This window comes from Populus trichocarpa, chromosome 1, assembly GCF_000002775.5.
Source record: "Populus trichocarpa isolate Nisqually-1 chromosome 1, P.trichocarpa_v4.1, whole genome shotgun sequence".
NCBI lineage: Eukaryota > Viridiplantae > Streptophyta > Magnoliopsida > Malpighiales > Salicaceae > Populus > Populus trichocarpa.
Window position 1 is genome coordinate 20,691,063 of NC_037285.2, and position 18,742 is coordinate 20,709,804.

General features: G+C 34.5%; 1 protein-coding gene across 2 annotated transcripts; it reads right to left on the bottom strand.

The window, feature by feature from the left end:
- Positions 1-107: 107 nt before the first annotated feature.
- LOC7470544 (protein POST-ILLUMINATION CHLOROPHYLL FLUORESCENCE INCREASE, chloroplastic) lies at positions 108-4,655 on the bottom strand. 2 transcript variants are annotated; one of them, XM_002298173.4, is made up of 8 exons: positions 4,380-4,655; positions 3,607-3,736; positions 3,217-3,301; positions 3,052-3,130; positions 2,657-2,770; positions 2,461-2,573; positions 814-924; positions 108-711 (listed from the first exon to the last, which is right to left on the bottom strand). In XM_002298173.4, the coding sequence occupies exons 1-8, from the start codon at positions 4,492-4,494 to the stop codon at positions 598-600; spliced, it is 861 nt and encodes a 286-aa protein (XP_002298209.1). In that variant the 5' UTR covers positions 4,495-4,655; the 3' UTR covers positions 108-597. The 2 variants fall into 2 exon arrangements, with proteins under 2 accessions (XP_002298209.1, XP_052309482.1); XM_052453522.1 differs by lacking the exon at positions 4,380-4,655 and adding an exon at positions 4,155-4,242.
- Positions 4,656-18,742: the final 14,087 nt, after the last annotated feature.

Here is an 18,742-nt window from a genome sequence, read left to right on the forward strand (position 1 = left end):
TAATGCCTCTGACTTTCCTATTTTTGTTTTTGAATGCACGCTGCGGTGTGGCGTGTTTTTCCTTTCTCATGAGCATGAAATAACTAAGCCTGTGCAATATAACAAAATAAAGAGGAAAAAAAAATGGTCAGTTTTTTTCTATCGGAACGACTATGAAGTTTATAATATTTCTTTTGGAGTCGCTTTTCTGCGAGCTGACACAGCCACTATTCTGACACAAATAAAATCTAAAAATTCCATTCACTTTGTCTTGTAAGAATAATTACTTCATACTTGCAGCCTGAGACTCTGTGCTGAAAGAGGCTCGTTCCATTTTAGGTTTGCCAAACTGAAAGTCGATCCACACCTTCCCTTTGAAGCATAGCTTCAAACTGGAATGTTGCCTTCAAATTACTATCAGGATGTGCACTATACTTCTTGTCATCATCAAGGGAACTGGAGATGTTTCATATAGACCTCGCTCAAAGCAAGCATTTTTACTTGAGCAAGTAGTAATTTCATTAGTATATTTGCCATTATGTATGAGGAAGGCCTTAGGTATACAGTAAATGTATATGGTATTTACATCAACATCAAAGGGGTATTGCCAGGCTACTGCTAATCTTCCATCTCAATTGGGCAGGTTCCATCATCCACATTGGCAAGGGGGTTATATAAATGTGAGCTAGGATCCATGCATCCTGAGACTAGATCAAGATCGCAACGATCACCCTGCAAGAAAGTTTCATTTGTGAAATTAAAAGTCAATTTGTCATATTTCAAGAAAAATGGAAGCAAGGAAACCGAGACAGATGAAACAATGAGTACTCTTACCCCTTCAATGGATAAGTTGCCGATCATAGCACATCTCGTAACAATGATATCTGTATCCGGAAAAATTGCTTTTTCGCACGCACCTTCTTTACTCAACTCTTCTGCCAGGCCCTGTCAAAATGGAAACGTCTTTTGTTTGTTCCTTTTATCTAAATTTGTGGCTAAATTGGTCAGAATTGAATCACTTATTTAACATGTTATAAGCCATGTCAAAATGAGCAAAGTCTTCTAGATTTAGGCAAATAATCTCCCAGCTTTCTTATATATTCTGGTATAAGGAAACCTGGAAATTTGATGTTTTCGGATGCGAAGTACCCAAGGATTTGTTGCACCAACAACACTAAGATGTCGTAGCATTCCAAACAACCAGATATTACAATTGATTTAAGCACCAAAACTTTCCAAAATAAATAAATTAGGGAGCATTATTAAAGTACTTAGAAGTGGACTAATTAGGTTTAAAACTAAAAAAATCAAAGAGAAATTATTTAAGTTGATTCATGATATTTGGGTTAACAAATTGCATATTTACTAGACTAGACCTTCATGTAGTGTTTGAACCAGATTTAAAGCTATAAATGGAGTTTTATTGCGATTCTAGTTGAGATAAAAACTATATATCTTAAGCTTTCCATCTAAATATGATAGGCTTATTAACTCATCTAGATATGAGAGAACGACGTGTTTGAAGTCAAACTTGAAATCTGCCAGTAAACAAGGAAAGTCGGAAAATTATTATTTTCATCATGATTTGTGTATTCTTTCAAGGTAAGGATTTCATTATATGTGAAATCGATTTCTTACTTTCCAATAAGATTAATTAGGCAACAATCCTTATTTTAGAAAGATTCTTTATACAACAACAATCCTTATTATTCAAGGACATTAGAGGGTGTTTTGAGTTTATTTTTTCCAATACATATTTTTATGCTAATAAATATAACTTTTAATTTGACCATTGAATTTTATTGAAATTTTTCCTAAAGATTCTAAAGGTTTTGTTTTTTATAGGGTTAAAATGTTGTAACGATCAGATATCGAGAAAGCCTTACAATAAGATTTAGAAGTTACTATGCGAGATTTGCATTATTTTCTTAGTTAGTTTAAGATTCTTTTTCTTATTTGGATTAATATTTTTTTTTTATTTTTCTAGCTTTATTTAGGATGTTTTTACCTAATATAAAAATGATTATTTAGCTTGTATTTAGTTTTTTTTTTCAAATTGCTTATTATTTATGAATAATATTTTGTGAGTGGTGAGGTTATGCATATTCTTGATTCTTCATACTTATAAAAAAAGTTAAATGTTTTTGTAATATTTTCTCTTATACATTCAGTTCTTGATTCTTTATAATTAAAGTTTTGGATTTTTCATTCAATAACTTGGATTTTTCAATTCAAGATAATCTTTGGATGGAGATTTTATGATATTAGCTTTTTATATTATTTCTATGGGTTCGCATCAATTAGTAAAATGCATATGCTTTGTGATAAATGAATAAAACAGTCCGTGCATGTATCAGTAAAGTTCATACCTTCTCTTTTCTTATCATTCAAGGTTGTCACGTTTGGGATTGACACCTAGTTATTACAAAGCTTGAGGAAATTCTCAAGGGATATATCAAAACTTTGTTTATGTGTTAGTACCTCGTTGAAGAATTCGATGGGCTTGTTTCGCCAGCCATTGTGAACTTGAAACTGCAGCCTGTAAGGACCATCCCAGTCAACTCCATTTGTGAACGAGAATATCAAGTTCACAGCTGCAAAAAGGATACGAGAGTTTCTTACAAGGAATTAAATGTCCCATAAAGCAATAAAATTGTGAAAATGGTACCAACCATACCATGCTTAGGAACGCATATCTGGATGGTGTAAAATGGCGGATCAGCCTTCCCTCTAACTTTCCTCAGCATTGCCCTTGGCTCACCACCACACATGATGGGCTGATTAAAACCTCCTGCAAAGTAAGGGGTTGGAGATTGATTAAACAATACTTGATATCTTGAGGAAGGTGGAACCACCGAGCACTCCTTGTATGCCGAGCAGAGCACCACCAATGAAATGTAAATTCTTCTGGTATTTGAAATTATGCATGATATCGTTATGTTCAAAGTGCTTTAATCTGATGCTCTATGACATTCCAAGGGCAGCAAGTTATTACTTGTGGAAATTTTACAGACCCTTTATTGCAAGGAGTATTTTGTGACACTTACTGAGATGAGTTGAATAACAAATTACCATTAAAAGCAATCCCAAATTCTTCGTTTGGAACAAGCTTGTTTGCAGCTGGATTGTAGAAAAGCTTTAGGTTTTCCCCCTGTCAATTGATTTCAAGTTCAACATCATTGAAAGACTAGCACCACCTTCAAAAGAGAGAAAAGAATCCTGTGAGCGCTAACTTACAGAAGATGGAGGAAGGCCGTTCATGGTTTTCCAGAAGACGGGGGCACTTCCAAGTTCAAACATGGCCCATGTAGGACGTGCATATCTGGAAAGAAGTGATTACAGAATTAGATGACCATTACGATTCTGCTCTTTTAAAAGGAAATGATAACAAAAAAGCTGCTTTTGTAATAGAAAATTAAGCCTCATGATACGACTGTAGTATTTGCTGTATCCTTTTTTATGCTGGTTTGCTTGTTTCTCGTTTACCCGCTCTACAAGAACGCAAGTATTAATGGAATGGGAAAAACTTCCTTTATGAACAGAACTGTGAGGTAGAGGACTTGTGATAGAGCCCTTTACACAAGTAAGATAAAATCCCATTAAATGGAAGGAAGAGGAAATTCATACTCCTTAACTTCCTCCCTTGAAGGAGTGGCAACAGTAACAGCAGCTGCAGCGATCACTTTCCTACCAATCTTAACTGCTCTTTTCTTCTTAGTAGTGCTCCGTTGCAAAGAAGAACCGATGAAAGAACTAGCTGCAATAAGAAACATAAAAATGTCAAGCTTTTTGAAGCTTAAGGTCAAAACTCGTTGCTGTACTTGTACTTGTGATGGAGATAGAACACAGACGGAGCAGCTTAGTAAAAAAAGATCAACGCACGAGGTTTGGCTAACTTGCTACTTAAATTTGAAAGCAAAAACGCCTTAAAACAATATTACAGATGAAAACACAGTGCAGTCACGGATAACCATAGCCATTCAAGATTAAAATCGGGGAAAAAGGAAAACAGCCAATTTTTTTACAAACCAAAATCCAGTCAAGCCATTCAAGTCTGATGGTAAAGTACAAGATTGCCCAAGAAATTCATGGTATTCACCATATACTCTCATTCAAACAGTTAACAAGCAGTCTCCAGTGATGATAAACAACTTAGAGCTCTTGGAACTACGTACCTAGCAACTTGTTTGTCAGAACATCTTTCAATCGTTTTCTTGATGAAATTAAATTGTCAGTGGTTTCATCCATTCTTACCTTGCCATTTCTTCCTAGTAATTACTTTGCATACATGTCATTAATAAGATATGAGTTCAAGTATATTAGAAATCACACTACAAAATTCTCTAGGATTCTAACATGAATAAAATAAGAAAGTGACAAGGTTTTAAAGATACACTCACCAAGAGTGTTCGAGACGGATGGATTAGCATTATTAATATTAGCAGTAGTAATTGGCCTCGTGAAGACACGAGGTTGCGTCGAAATTTGAAAGATAGATGCACCCGTTGCTGCCATTTTAGTTGATTCTGCTTTAACTATCAAGACAGCAAAGAATTAAAAAAAAGAGAGGAAATAGCTTGAACCTATTAGTTATGAGACAGAGTATGAGATAAGGAGATATATAGAAGGAGAGACAGCCACAAGCACCAATTTTCCAAGGAAATATCTTTACAAACACACAAAGTAAGTGCATGGAAACAGACAAAAAGCAAGCAATGACCATATATTATGCTTACACATATATCTATATCTATATCTATGATTTTTGTCAACCCTTCCCAAGTCCCAAATCTGAACACAACCCTTTTAGCTGTGCCCCACAGCCTCCTTTCTTCACATTCAAAGTAAATATTTATTTCCTTTTGCCCAATTAAAACCACAAAAAGTGCATTTATCTTTAAATAACCAATACTTGCCACAAAAATAAATAAATAAATAAACACCATCACATTCACCCTCTCTCAAGTCTCGTGGCTTTGATAACATCTCTGTTAACAAAACCTAAACCTAAATCTGAATAATAGCTAAATAATCTTATTTATATTAGATAAAAATATCCTAAACAAGACCAAAAAAATAATAAGAGAATACTAATCCAAATAGAAAAAAAATCCTTAAATAAACTAAGAAAATAATGCAAATCCTGCAAAACATCTTACAGGCTTTATCACAAGGCCCTCCCGAACTTTGATCAATATGAAATTTTAACTTATATAGCACAAGGCACCTGGGATCTTATGGAAAAATCTCAGCCTAATTTAATAATCAGATTAATAATTATGGTTGTTAGCGTAAAACTACAGATTAGAAAAAATAAGTCCGAAACTGCCTTTCTTTATCCAATCCGTAAGCTCCCAACTTGGTATCATTGAAAATTAAAAATTTATAACAAAACAATACTCCTAAGCTGCCGACTTTGTTTCCTTGCAGAAATCAGACTTCCAATGCTACCAAAGTTGTTGACTCCAATGTTGTCAAAGTTGCCAAAATCTTTCCTTGTAGAAGAAGGATTGTTGCTTGTAAGAATCCACAAATCATATTGTTTTAAGAATCCATAAATCATATTGAAAACAATCATTTTCTTACTTTCCTTGTTTGTTTATAGATTTCAAGCTTGACTTCAAGCACATTGTTCTCTCTCGTTTAGATAAGTTATTGATCTTACCATATATGGATGGATATATTGAGATGTCTAGTCTCCATCTCAACTAGAATTGTAGCAAAAATCCACCTGTAGCTTTATATACGGCCCAAATAGTACACGAAGGTCCAATCTAGCAGATTTGTAATTTTTTAACCCAAACATCCTAAATCAGCTTAATCAACTCCTCTTAGGTATTTTTAGTTTTAGAAATGAAGAGGAGAGAACAAGAGGTAAAAGGAAAAAATGTGAGCACAATTTCATGAAAAGATGGAATTGAGTGAAACACGAGTGGAGTGACATCATATTAAGTGTAAGCATGCAAAGATACATTTTTGTTTTACTACTAATGTGAAATCTCGGTTTTCAACAATTTCTTCCAAAGATGGATCATCAATTATGAAGGATAAGGAGAACCCATTGTTTATGTTATGGGCTATGTAACAACAAATTGAGAGGATGAATGTGAGGTTTGGTGAGAATTTTGATAGAATGGAAAGACAAGATGCCATGATTGCTAATTTATGTGAGGGGTCAGTTCGAAGGGGTCCTAATGTTAGAAGGCTGAAATGACATCCTACCTCACATTTAGATGAGTTTGTTGACAAGAAGTACACTACCAAAAAATTAGCAAATACAAACAGACATACTGATAGAAAATCTCTGTCTATAGATTGCGATGAACTTTACCGACAGAATAGTCTCTTGCTGTATCTATCGGTAAATACCGACGAAAATATTCTCTCAGTATATACCGATAGAATTATAGTGAAAAAGGAAGGAATTAAAAATGACATGTCATATATACAGGCAAAATTACCGACGAAAAGAAACCGTTGGTGAAATCCGCCCGTAAATCCATCGGTAATATTTAAGTTATGACCTAACAAATGATTCCCCTCTTCCTCTTCCCCATTTCTTCTTCCTCTTCCATTAGCTCTACAACAAACATCAAAACCCCTATATTTTATCACAAATCAACCTCTAACCATAAATCTAACCACCTCAACTCTCAATCTATCATCATCCATATTCTAATTCAATTTTTTTAAGGATTCCCCACATCAAGTAAAAAAAAAGTACCCATTTTTTATTTGAACTCAATTTTAAAATGTTAATTCTTATTGCATATTTTTGTAGTATATGTAGTTTATTTATGTGTTTACTTGTTTTATAGCTTTTTTCCATATAAATTTATTGTATGAATATATGATTTGTATATGCTAGGGTCTGTTTGAGATTTTGAAAAACTGTATTTGTTTGTAATTTGATGAAATTAATTTTGAATTTGTGAATTAAGTGTTCTGTAATGAAATAAATAATGGCTTATTTAATGGGTTCGTTTTATATCTTGTCAATATTATTGTTGAGTTGAAAATATTGGTAAATGTATAGGAATTTGAATTTATGTAGACAATTGATAATGATTTAAGAGTACTATTAAAATAGATGGAATAAGTATGAGTTAAACTAATGTTAGCTAATTTATTTAATTGACATAATTAATTAATACATGTTATCATCAATATTCTATATAGGTTTGGTATAAGTAATGGATGATCGTTTATGGATGTATCAAGACTCATTCGAGAAGTTACGTCGGATAAATTATTGTAATGAGTTTGAGAGTTTTATTAATTACGCACTAACTAATATGAAAAATATTAGTGGAGGCGGTATTATATATCTATGTAAGAGGTGTAAAAATAAAAAGTTTCTCGATCCAAATGTTATAACAATGCATCATCTGCAAAAAGAGTTGATAGAGAAATACCTGTATTGGTTTGTATAAGGAGAAACATATGTTTCTTACAAGACCATTCTAGAAATGATGATTGGGTTAGCTTCTAGTTTTAGCAACATATATGGAGTTGTAGATGACAATAGTAATCCTTATAGGAATATGATTATGGATAGAATGGGAATGAATAAGGTTTATGCAGGTGAATGTTCAATTGTAGATGAATAACCAAATACGGACACGACCAGGTTTTTTGATCTTCTAAAAGATTCTGATGAACCATTATAGAATGGGTGCACAAATCACAGTAAATTATTAGCCGTTGCATAATTGTTCACCATCAAGTCCGATTATGGGCCGAGTGAGGCCGGTCATGACAGAATTGTTAAATAAACGAGAAGCATTTTACCTAAAGGGAATAGGTTGAAAGATAACTTTTATGCCACTAAATCCACGATGAAACCCCTCGACCTAGTATACTAGAAAATTGACATGTGTTCAAACTTCTGTATGCTGTACTACCTTGAAAATACAGAGTTGACTGAGTGTAGAACATGTGTGCATACTCGTTATAAAATCAGAACTGGTAGGGGAAGAACTCTTATTATAAAATCAGAACTGGCAGAGGAAGAACTCTTGTTGCACATAGAAAACTTAGATACTTACCAATCACTTCTAGACTGCAAAGGTTATTCACATCTCCAAATACTACCAAGCATATGACATGAAATCATTAACATGATGTGGTGGATGGAGTCATGGTGCACCCATCCGATGGTGAAGTCTGGAAAAATTTGAATAAGGTGCATCCTTATTTTTCAATGGAATCAAGGAACATACGTCTTGGGTTATATACCAATAGATTCAATCTATTCGGGTTATTTGCTGGTCCTTATTTTTGTTGGCCGACGATACTCACAACTTACAACTTGCCACTAGGGATGTGTATGAGGCCGAAGTTCATGTTTTTATCTATGATTATACCCATATCTAATAGTCTGAGTCAGAATATAGATGTTTGTATTTGACCATTGATTGATGAGTTGAAGCAATTATGGTCATTCAGGACTTTGACTTACGATGTCTTGAGGAAACAAAATTTTTCGATGAAGACAACTTTGATGTGGACTATTAATAATTTTCTATCCTATGGAATGGTTTCTGGTTGTAGCATACATGGAAAATCAACATGTCCATACTATATGGAAAATAAGAAGGCCTTTACGTTAACAAATAATGGTAAAACATTTTTTTTTTGCCATCAGTGGTTCTTGCCAACGGATCACAAGTATAGAAAGAACATAAATGACTTCTTTATTGATAGAGTTGAAAGGGATGTTGTACTATCGTTATAATTAGGTGAAGAATTGTATGATGTGATGTCGCAATACAATGACTTTGCATTTGGTTTTTAATCCGGTAAGTAGAAGTTTCCTAGTTTTGGTGTGACTCATAATTGGATAAAGCGAAGTATTTTTTGGGAGCTTCCTTATTAGAAGACCAATCTCCTCTGCTATAATCTTGATGTCATGCTCATTAAAAAGAACATGTTTGAAAACATTCTTAACACGGTTATGAATGTGAAAGGGAAGACAAAGGACAACATGAAGGCTAAAATGAATATACTTTTGTTTTGTCACTGTAAAAATATGAAGTTAGTTTATGATGGGTCACGGGTCGCAAAGCCCACAACCAACTTCGTCTTAGACAAGAATGCATAATTACTTGTTTACCAATGACTTAAAAGTTTGTGTTTTCTTGATGGACATGCTTCAAACATATCTAGATTGGTGAATTTGAAGGATTGTATATTGTATAGAATGAAGAGTCATGATAGACACGTGTTTATGCAAACACTCATTCCACTAGCTTACTAGGATTTATTGCTAAAAGGGATACAAGATGCATTCATAAAGATCAGTCACTTTTTTAGAGATATATGATCCAACAAGTTGCATACACAACATATGAAGAGGCATGAAACGAATATCGCTTAGACAACCTGCGAAATTGAAATGATATTCCCTTCATCATTCTTCGACTTAATAGAGAATCTATCAATACATTTACTGTTTGAGGTAAAAGTTGGAGATCTGGTTTAGTATAGATGGATGTATCCATTCGAGAGGTTAGAGATTACACATGCATCATAATTAAATTTCTACTGTCTTTTTTTAAATTCAAAAATTCATTTAATTCTATGTAGATACTTGTTCAACCTTAAGAGAAAAGTAAAAAACAAGGCGTATGTTGAGGCTTCGATATGCGAGGCTTATATTATTGAAGTGATCTCAATATTTTTCTTGTACTATTTTAAGCTTCACTTGAGAATAAGAATTAACCGAGAAGGCCTTATTCATTCAAGATGGGGAAATATTGACAAGGCGCCTGTTAAGGTTTCAATATGCTTATAAGGCATGCCAACGGTAGGGAAGTGCCTTCGAGTGAGAACTTGTCAATATTTCTCCATCTTGGATGACCTGTATTAGAAAATGCTATGAGGGGAAGATACTTGACATAAAATGAATTTAGACATGCATATATTATCTCCTAAGCATAATTTAGACATACCTTATCATTTTCCTTTTGAGTGCGCTTTCCAGCCCTCACCTACTAGATAATGTACTTTCTAGCCCTATCTCTTTTCTTTTGAGTGCGCTTTCAAGCCCTCACTTCAGACACTTTCAGAAGGATTGACCATTTCTTGATTTGATAAATCCACAACCTGTTATCTTTTCTTCTTTATAAGCTTATTATCTAAATTCTTTTAAGAGACCTTTTGTCGTAAGCATTATGAAGAGGGGGGCAACTGTCATAACCCAATTTTGACCCCTTGTTTTTCTAAACATTTTCAAAATACAAAACAAAATAAAAAAAATATGTTTTTGATATATTTGTGTCATTTTTAGCATTTTCAGTGTCTTCTCAAAAGAATTTAGAATTCAAAAATTTATTTTCAACGTGTTCAACTTTTAACGTGCAATTTTAAAAATTATTGATTAATTTTTCTCATCGAGTTGATGTTGACATTGCCTTTTTAAAAAAATCAAAATACAACAAAATAAGAAAACTAAAGTATATATATAATAACAGGACAAGGGGACCAAAAGTGAAAAAAAAAAAAACTAAAGTATATTTAGGTTGCTTAGGGACTAAACAATTAAAGGGAAAAAAACAAAAATTTTTACTTATAAATAGTAAAGGAATCTCACACAAAAGAGGAAGGAGGCAAAAAAAAAAAAAAAAAAAAGGAAAAAAATACAAAAACTCTCTCACATTATCTCTCTACCTATCAGGTCTCCCTCACTGTACATTTTCTATAAGCCTACACACCATTGAAAAACAAGAAAAGAACCAACTCAACATAATCTTCTATATTTTCACCTATAAACATAGGACCCAAAAATCTTCCTCTTCCACAGTGAGCTAAAAACCATCCCTATCTCCCATCTCCTTTGTGTTTTCATTGTCAAAATCAAAGCCAAACCAAAATCAACCTAGCACCACCTATAACAGACCCTCAGCCTTCATCTACCACAATCTCCATGACAAAATCACCATTACAGTTGTGCTTACCTTTCTCCTCCTCACCCACTGACAACCCCTCTCACTTCTCAAGACAATCACACCAACAGACCCACCAACCAACCTCTCCTCTAGTGGACTACTAACGTTTCCTTTAACCTCATCAACAATCCATCAATAACCTTTCTTTTCTAGCCTCAACCCATAACCAAAAGCCACTCATTCTTTCTTCAAAACAATTGTTATCCCTATCACTTAAGTGAACACTAAAAAAATATCTTTGCCTTTGACACGACCAAAAGATTGATGTCTTCTCCCAAGTGCAGGAGTGTCGAAGTAATAAATAACCCGGCAAGACCGGGGTCGAACCACAGGGAGGTTAATTGTATAAATTATAGATAACAATAATACAACAACAACAATAACAACAATAATAATAATAGTGAAGAAGAAGAGGAAGAAGTTGATGAGGACTTTGAGATGGAAGATTAACGTAAGGATTAAACAATGATAACAACAAATGTCAAGGTTAGAGGATCCACTAATGGTATTTCAAACAAGTATAGTATAAACCTTTTTTATTCAATTGGAAACCACACACAAAGGAGGTTCCAATCAGATTATAAATTGTTAACATGATTACATTAGTTATCTTATTCGAATAATGCTAATACTTGTAAATGTTGTCAGGCATTCATGATTATAACTTATGTTAACAACAAATCAAGTTCCTTTCATAGCTCAGTTGTCGGTTATACCATACAGTATGGGCTATGAAAGTGCCAAGTATTTGTTGTACCAAGTGTTATACAACATAAATCTAGATTAACCATTTAACAAGCAAAGTATTAAAAGTGAACAAGATAACAAATATAAAGCATGTTAGTATCCAACATTAAAGTCCATGTTAAGTTTATATTATACTTATTCTTACACCATTAGTGTACCCTTTTCACCTTGACATAATTAACTTAGTTAAACATAATGAAAGAAAGAAACATAAATAAACAAGGAAATGAAATGAAAAGCATAAGCAAGAAATTAATATAAGCAAAACTTAAGCATTACAAAATATAAAGAGAGAAAGCAAGAGCATGATCTTGATCTGAACACCAAGATGCCTAAATACATGGCAAATGCCTCCTTTTATAGGCCAAAATTCGGAACTATTGATTTGTTGACTAATTGATGAATGGGTGGCCACATCTTGACTTGATGACAATTCTTATCTTCTTGTCTGCCAAAAACGTCATTGATAACGTCATAATTTGAACAGACTTCAATCATGAAAGTTCTAGGTAATTGTCTCATCTTTCCAGGGTAAACATTTGAGATCATTTGGACTTCTAGAACTCGAGATATGGGCTGAACACTGAACAGTGTCTGGGCTGCAGGACAGATTCGGACTTCTTCGTTGTTGCTACAATTTGGACTTGAAAACGGCCTTATTAAATCTTGGACTCCTCATGAAAGTTGTAGGCCTATGTCTTATCTTTGCATCCATATAAGATGGACCTAAATCCAAGATCTACAGCTCCAGATATCACCCGATTACCGAACAGTGTTCAAGTTTGGACTACACCAATCATCTCTTTTCTAAGTTTGCCCATCTCTTTGTCCTTTCAATTGCAGTACTTCAACTCATCAATCAATTCTTTCATTTATGTGATAGGCCTGCATTTAAAATGAACATTTACCATAAATTAAAGGTATCTTATATTATTAGATATGTTAGTATAAAACATGCTTTAGTTAAGGAGTTATTGATACTTCAAGTGCAAAATAATGATATAAAACCTTGATAAAAATGCACTTTTAAGTACTAATCACACCCCCCAACCAGCTTATTACTAGTCCCTAGTAATCAAAGCGTTAAAATAGAAAAACTATTTGCAAATTTCACAAAGCAAGGCATTCATCATTCAACTTCCATTAATTTATCCAGATAAACAAACTCTCATTAAATTTTATATATCTGCTCAATACCTCTTAAACAAAATATTATTAAACTTTCCTTTTTATGTGCTCAATGTATTAAAACATAGATGATGGGGCTTTTATTGGAAGAAAACAATATTCTGTTCTAATGTTTAAGGTTAACTTCCTTGGGTTGGGATTATTATCTTTTTTTTTTTTTTTCTTTTTCTCTTTTTTTTTTTGGTATTTTTTTTCAATATATATATACATATACTTAAAACACAATGCATCTTTAACCCATGTAACGAGCTTTCGGCTAATGACTCCCAGACCAGTTGATCTTAGGGCATTAGGTGTTGAGACACCCCTACGAGCTTAGTAACTCGGGTTGCAGATACTGATACGTAGATAGTGCAATGTTTGATTCCCTTAAGCTTTTCTCCTTAACCCATGTAACAAGCTTTGGGCCAATAACTCCCAAGTCAGTTGACTTTAGGGTATTAGGTGTTAAAACACCCCTTCGGACTTAATTGCTTAAGTTAGGGAGGCTACGAAACCAAACTTATCTACGTTTTTATTATCATCATTTTTTTTCTCTTTTTTTTTTCTTCTTTTTTTTTTTGAAAATTATATACTATCCCTATCCCTTAGTTGTTACCTTTAACAAAAGAACATAAATAATGTAATAATCCAATATGCAACCCACAATCATATGTTACAGTGTGTGTGAAAATGAAGGTTTAAGAATACTTGTTAAATGAGTATATGAGCAGAATCAAGTGATAATAATGCGAGAGTTTGTAAACCTGAATATTTCAAGAAGTATTCTAATAGGCCTTGTTATGAATATTGCAAATAACCATTGGAAAATGTTTACTAAGATGCGTCTCAAGAGTCACTAAAATTTCCCCTTACTCTGCCATCCTAGTAATAACAGTTTTGTCAAATGGTTTTAATAATAGCAAAAACAGTTAGTAAGTTAGTTTTTTTTTTTTTTTAATGTCAACTACTACCCTCTCCCCCCAACCAGAACAAGACATTGTCCTCAATGTCATAAGATAGAAAGATAGAGTATAGAAGACATCACCTGAAATAACGAACACTGACAAACCTGAAACACACTTAAACAAATATAAGAAATAACAAAACAAAATAATATGCTAATAATAAAACCAAAAGACACAAGGATTCACAAACGAAGGCTCAAATCCAATCTAAGCTTTTTACGGCTTTCTGTAGTTGACCAATTTATGCGACTCATGGAAGGATCAATTACAGGGGTGAAAGATTGTAGTTTGTCGATCAATTGTTCAGCAGTAGCAGCAGAGATTATGATTTGTCGTGCCGAAGATGTTAGAAATTCCTGTTCCACAGCTTGATCAAGAAAAGACAACAAATTATCATAAAAACCATTAACATTGAGCAAACCTATAGGTTTATGGTGAATGTGAAGTTGGGCCCAAAAGGAAATATGAAAGATCTCTTCCAATGTGCCCAAACCACCTGGTAAGGCAATGAAGGCATCAGCATGGTTAAACATTGCATTCAATCGATCAGACATTGTGGAGACCTGTAGTTCCTCTCCAATTGTTCTTCCAATGATGTCCCCTTTTGTTAAAGCTTCGGGGACGACCCCCAAAACTTGACTACCTCCTAAAAATGCAGCTATTGCCACACCCCCCATTAACCCAAGGCTGCCTCCCCCATACACTAAATGAATCTTTTTCTCAGCTAGTACCTGACCAAGATGATTTGCTGCTTCCAAAAAAGCTATTTCCTTCCCAGGACTGGATCCACCGAAAACACAAATATTTTTTATGTGATAACTTGAGGGACTTGCCATTTCTACACACTTCTATATCTGTCTAATGTAAGGGTTGAGTAGAAATGAGGGGAAGGAAGAGAAGATTTTATAGATGAGGATTTGAAAATGCAATCATATCACCTAGATATAGGCCAGCTGGAGTCTCACACTCTCTCTCTCTCTTTATGTATTTATTTATTTATTTATTTTGAAAAGCATGTGTATGTACAGGTAGTTGTGATTGTGGCTCACATCTTCCCTTGGTTTTACGTCCAAGAACGGCTTAAACGCCCTCTATGGGTCGGGGATAGGCTTCCCATCCAGTTTTCTTAAAAACTGGCAAACAGGGTCTTTTTTAGTCAGATTCCCAAGACTAAGTCGATCATGTTCTTTATGGAATTGTGGCCATAAATCATGAATAGCACGATGCACATCTCCACTAGGATGCGTCTCAAGGGTTAATAGAAGATTATCTAAAGACCCCTTACTCAGGCCATCCTTAATGAATTGTATTTTATCTTCACGATTTATAGATACCATTCCTAAAGAACGACATGTTGCATTACAAGTCCATCTGGCACATCGGTGACAGACTTTCAGTCGTTTTGCACGACGTTTCTTTGCAAAAGTGCTTTTACCTGTTCCAGGCATGTGTGAAATGAAAGAATTAGAGGACTCACCTGATAATCGGACCTTTGCTTCAATCAGCCAACAAATATCTTCAGGAATTCCATGATTCATTAACAACCTTAATCTTGCACACCTAGCACTGTAAATTTTTGTAATCGCATTCTGAGGCAGAGCGGGAAAGTACTTTTTCAATTTTTCAAGAGTGGTGTCCATTTTCAAATGAGAATTGGAGAAGAGAGTCAAAGAAGGGAGAAAGAGCAAAGAATTGCACAAATATACAGATATCAGTTATTATGGGAAACTGAAAGAACCGACTGAAGTCACGGAGTACCGTTATCCGCCATTTGACCGGGGTGAGAGAGACTAACAAAACAAAATTCACACCAAAAAGAAACACAAAACAATGTGAGAAAAACAAAATAATCAACCTTTATCTATAGGATCATTCAAACCAATGGATTCATTTTCACTAGGAAAATTATCAAAGTAAGGTTTCAAACGATGTCCATTTCCCTTAGAAACATTGTCATTCTTTGGATTCTCAATATCAAAGGCCCCATAAGGATACACATGTTTCTCAATAAATGGACCGCTCCATCTTGATCTTAGCTTTCCAGGACATAAATGGAGTTGAGAATTATAAAGCAAAACTTTTTGACCAGAATCAACTTTTTGACAATTTTCACAAGTTTTGCAGAATGCATGTGTGTCCTTGAACATGGTGGGCCAATAAAATCCATTTTGTAAAATTTTTGCAGCTGTCTTTTTTGACGAGAAATGACTCCCACATGCTTCAGAATGACAAAGTTTAATGACATTACTTACCTCATTGTCAGGAATGCATCTTCGAAATATTTGATCAGGACAATATTCGAATAAGTAGGGGTCATCCCAATAAAATTTCTTCACTTCGTTCAAAAACTTACCTTTGTCTTCGGTACTCCAATGAGTTGGCAAATCACCTGTAGCAAGAAAATTGATATTTTTAGCAAACCAAGGCATTGAACTCAGAGAAAGTAAGGATTTGTCAGGAAAGTAATCATCGATTGGTGTAATGTCGGATGTCGAATCTGTTGTTACTTTTGACAAAAGATCCGCATCAACATTTTCGGTGTCTTTTTCATCCGTGATTTCTTCCTGAGAATAAATCATTTGCAAATCTTCAGATTCATCCAATTCAATTTTACTCAAAGTAGATTCAAGTTGATCATAAACTAATTCTTCAATAGAATCTACTTCTTGTAAATCATTATCATCTCCAGGTTGCTTGCAAATATTGAAAATATTCATCTCCAATGTCATGTTCCCAAATGATAGCTTCATCAGTCCATTCCTACAATTAATCAATGCATTAGAAGTTGCAAGAAACGGACGTCCTAAAATAACAGGAAATGAATTACATGCTTCAACAGGTTTTGTGTCCAAGACAATAAAATCCACAGGATAAATGAACTTATCGACTTGTACTAACACATCTTCAACTATTCCTCTAGGCACTTTTACAGATCTATCGGCAAGTAAAAGAGTTACAGAAGTTGGTTTTAACTCACCTAGATTGAGACTTTGAAAAACTGAATATGGAAGTAAATTCACACTAGCTCCAAGATCAAGTAAGGCTCTTTCAATTTTATGTTCTCCAATAAAGCAAGAAATTGTAGGACAACCAGGGTCTTTATATTTCAATGCATTATTGTTCTGAAGAATGGCACTTACTTGTTCGGCTAAAAAGGCTTTCTTTTTCACATTCAATTTTCTCTTCACAGTGCACAGATCTTTCAAAAATTTAGCATAAGAAGGAACCTGTTTAATAGCATCCAACAAAGGTATATTGATCCTTACCTGTTTGAAAGTTTCAAAGATTTCAGAGTTGTGATTAACTTTCCTTTGTTTGGTCATGGCATGAAGAAATGGAAGTGCTGGCGGAGAATCAGTCTTTTCTTTGCAATGATCAGATTCAACCCCTTCCTTACCTTCAGAGATTGACTCATCATCATTCTCACAAGGTTCAAGACTGGGTTTTTCAATAATCTTACCACTGCGAAGAATGATGACTGATTTGGCTTGATCCATGTGTTGGCTTCCAGAACTACTTGCATTTGCATGGTACTGCCCCTTGGGATTTTGTTGTGGTTGAGATGGAAACTTACCTTTCTCTTGGAAACTGAGAGCAGATGTGAACTTTGCAAGAGTATCTTTAAAATCTGTCATGCTTTGAGCAAGTTGAGTGTTAATTGCCTCTTGCTTTTCCATAAATGCATGCAATGTTTCCTCAAGATTTCCTCTAGGAGGCGGAGCATAAGGAGGTGCATATCCATGAAGAATTTTGAAAATTATGGTGTGCTTGAAACGGTGGCTGTGAAGTTTGAGCATTATTGTTCTCACTCTTCCAATTGAAATTTGGGTGATTTCTCCAACCAGGGTTGTATGTTTGCGAGTATGGGTTATGATTGGGCCTTTGGAAACTGTTTAATGCGTGGGCTTGTTCATGGAGACATTCTTTAAAAGAAGGCAAGGTTGGACAGTCATTGGTTGAATGTTCGTTGGTTTCACAGATTTGACACGCAATGTCTTGAACAGATTTTAATTGACCACTCTTTTTCAATTCTAGTGCCTCGACTTTTCTAGCTAAGGATGCAAACTTGGCTTGGAGGTCATGATCTTCCCTAAGGTTGTACATACCTCCACTAGATGTATGAGGTTGGGTTTTACTTGGTGCCTCATAAGTTCCTCTAGTGTCCCAATTTTGCGCATTTTCAGCTAGCAAGTCTAGGTATTCCATCGCTTCATTAGGGTCTTTATCCTCAAAAGTTCCATTGCACATCAATTCAACCATTTGCCTATCTCTAGGTGTTAATCCTTCATAGAAATGTGAAACTAATCTCCATGTTTCAAAACCATGATGGGGGCAAGTATTAAGCAAGTCTCGATATCTATCCCAACATTGGTAAAATGTTTCTCCTGGTTTTTGAGTGAAAGTGATGATTTGTCTTTTGAAAGAGTTTGTTCTGTGGGACGGAAAAAACTTCTTTAAAAATTGTTGTTGCATTTCATCCCAAGCACGAATGGATCCAGGTCTCAAATTTTGTAGCCATGTTTTAGCTTTATCTTTTAGTGAAAAAGGAAAAAGCTTTAACCTAATGGTGTTCATGCTACAATTTGAGTCATTATACGTGTTGCAAACCTCCTCAAATTCCCTTAAATGCAAGTATGGATTTTCTAAATCTAAACCATGAAAAGAAGGTAAAAGTTGAATAATGCCTGGCTTAAAATTAAAATGAGATGCATCAGGGGGAAAAACTATGCATGAGGGTGCACTTGTTCTTGTGGGATTCATGTGGTCTCTAAGTGTTCTAACCCGAATATTCTCATTATTCTCATTATGAAGCGACTGATTATCTTCTTCGGCCATATTTTCTGAAAATGATGAGGATACCCTACAAAGTCTACCACTTAATGTACGTGACCACACTCTCATGCACGTGCAGGAAGAGAATAAAAGAAAGAA